We start from the raw sequence: 2276 nt of genomic DNA, 5'->3' as shown, positions 1-2276 counted from the left end.
TAAAGTTAGTACAAAGTTAAATTATCTATTTTGAAACGGAGGGCGTAGCTAGCTACCAAACACGCACACACAAATATAGCTAACTAACTGACCAACCTAACAAGCTAATCCCTACATGCATGCATGCAGCCCACGAGCTGCTGCACGACCCGGCTACATGCCAGAGTTCATGATCCGTGCCGGACGGGCATGCCCAACTAACGGCGTGCAAGCAGCTAACTAATTGGACAAACGGAGACTCCATATTTTAGATGATTAATTAACAAGATATCACAATAAGAACCAGACGTTAAAGATATAATTTGTAAGCACTAGATACTGAAAGCGTGTGTTATATTGATAGATAAGTAGTAATAAGAGCTAGGAAGAAAATACATGCTCTAAATCCAAGGGGGAAGCAAACCAGGAACCTTGAACATTCAGACACGCCTTGCGGAGAGTGAAAACTTGTCATCTTCCTTTTGCATCCCAATCTAGTTGGATGGAATTGGAATAATGCTCTCTCTTTGAGGCGGCAGTGATTAAGCATCATACAATATTGACGCTTTCCAATGTTCACCATTTCTAAGAAGTTGCCATCAATGTCACAACGCATTACATGTTTACTGTTAAACATGATCAGCAACTCACGGTCGTTCAACACAACCATATCATTGAGCCATTGCACTGTTGAATCAAGTGGTGTTCTCTTTTTCTTTTTACAAGAGGTTGAATAAAGTTGTCGTGATACCTCCAGCGTTGACACGTCGATCCGGTACTTGAAACTCCAGACGTAATCCTGCATCGCCCAGACATCCATAGCGGTCAAGCTGGGAGTCAAGCTGCCCCATAAAGCAAGTGTCCCGTTCATGTCGAACAACTTTCTATGATGGCACAGCTTGGTGGGACTGCTAACCCACCGGAATGACTCGGCTTCTGTGTCGAACACAATAATATATGTGCTGTGTCCCCCAATTTCATTGGCATCATAAGGACACCAGTGCAAGCTGCCACGGTGAAGCACTGATGGTGGACAACACGACTTAGAGCGCAATCCCTTCAGTAACTGATGTTCTTGTTCCATGGATGGTGGTGAGAGTGTTTGCATTCTGACACTGATATGCCTCATCACATTGGATCCCACTGTGAGAACGTGCAAGCTGGATTTATACGGGTGCCATGGTTCCGAGACCCAGAGCACCCTGTATTCTTGAGTTGGAAGGTGCTGGTAGAAACCAATTATGGTGTTGTAGAGGGCATGCTCCACATGAGGCTGGGGTAGGAGGGCATGCATGTGGATAACCGGATTGCAGATGTAGAATTGGTGGAGCCAGGAGAGGAGGAGGAAGCCACCGCAGACGCCATGAAGAGAAATCTCGGAGTGGTGTTTGATGCACCGGGAGAAAGGCCAGAGCTGTTGTTTGGTGCCGGCGAAGTGGAAGAGGACGAAACTAGTGGGCAGCCCCCGGCCGTCAATAATGGGGAGCGAGGGCTGCAGCTGGTGGTGGCCGAGCATGAATTTGGGCGTGGATGTGGCAGTGCACCATGACGTGCTGACGGCTCGGCAGCATCCGACGTCCTTGGACGGCAACCGGACGAGTGTCATGTGGATGATATCGTCGGGTAGGTCCTCGAGCCGGGCCGCGCCTCTCCTGTCCGGCATCGTGCTGGGTCCCTCCCTCCTATCCGTCAAGCTTCAGTGCCTAAGAGGAAAACCAACATCCAATGCAAAATCATTGGCACCAACTTATAAATCAATAAGACAAGCACGTAGAATACACAAGCTGACATAGGTTTACACAGCCCCCGGCCTAGCAAAAGGTCCGAAACCTTAGTGTGTTCCATCGAGAAACCTCTAGACACAAATGCAAGGCGAGGGGAAGTTGGTCACCCTCACCTACGCCCGGGAAGAAGGCCGCGGAGAAGGCCTGGTAGTTGAGTGAGGCGGCCAGCAACAGCAGCAGCAGGAGGAGATCGACTAGGCGATGCCTTTTCAACTTTTTGAACGTCCGGCCTCCGCCTTAACTACGCTCTGACGATGTCGCAATAGACGTGGTTATTTAAAAGATGGAATACTGTAGCACCGAGCAGCTCACCGTACTCTTTAAGTTTCTGCTTTTAGTACACATATATATTTTTAAATTAAATATGCATCATAATATTTAACAGATGGAATAGTCAGATTAAAACACCACTAGTGAAAACCAAAAGTTCAAAAATACCTTCCATTTAACGGGACAGGATTCCGGAAAAACTACCATTTTTTTTTATTTCTAGAAACCTACCACAAAATTGGT

The 2276-nt window shown here is 47.2% G+C and overlaps 1 protein-coding gene across 1 annotated transcript; it reads right to left on the bottom strand.

The window, feature by feature from the left end:
* Positions 1 to 310: 310 nt before the first annotated feature.
* LOC123133037 (F-box protein At3g57590) lies at positions 311 to 1940 on the bottom strand. The gene is made up of 2 exons (XM_044552584.1): positions 1877 to 1940; positions 311 to 1682 (listed from the first exon to the last, which is right to left on the bottom strand). The coding sequence occupies exon 2, from the start codon at positions 1640 to 1642 to the stop codon at positions 332 to 334; it is 1311 nt and encodes a 436-aa protein (XP_044408519.1). The 5' UTR covers positions 1643 to 1682; positions 1877 to 1940; the 3' UTR covers positions 311 to 331.
* Positions 1941 to 2276: the final 336 nt, after the last annotated feature.

The sequence above is a fragment of the Triticum aestivum genome, chromosome 6B (genome assembly GCF_018294505.1).
Source record: "Triticum aestivum cultivar Chinese Spring chromosome 6B, IWGSC CS RefSeq v2.1, whole genome shotgun sequence".
In the NCBI taxonomy this organism is placed as follows: domain Eukaryota; kingdom Viridiplantae; phylum Streptophyta; class Magnoliopsida; order Poales; family Poaceae; genus Triticum; species Triticum aestivum.
Note: the sequence above shows the minus strand (reverse complement) of the source record. Positions and strands in the feature narration are given on the sequence as shown.

Coding starts and splice junctions, on each gene's coding strand:
- LOC123133037 (XM_044552584.1), bottom strand. CDS start 1,642: ATGCCGGACAGGAGAGGCGCGGCCCGGCTCGAGGACCTACCCGACGAT.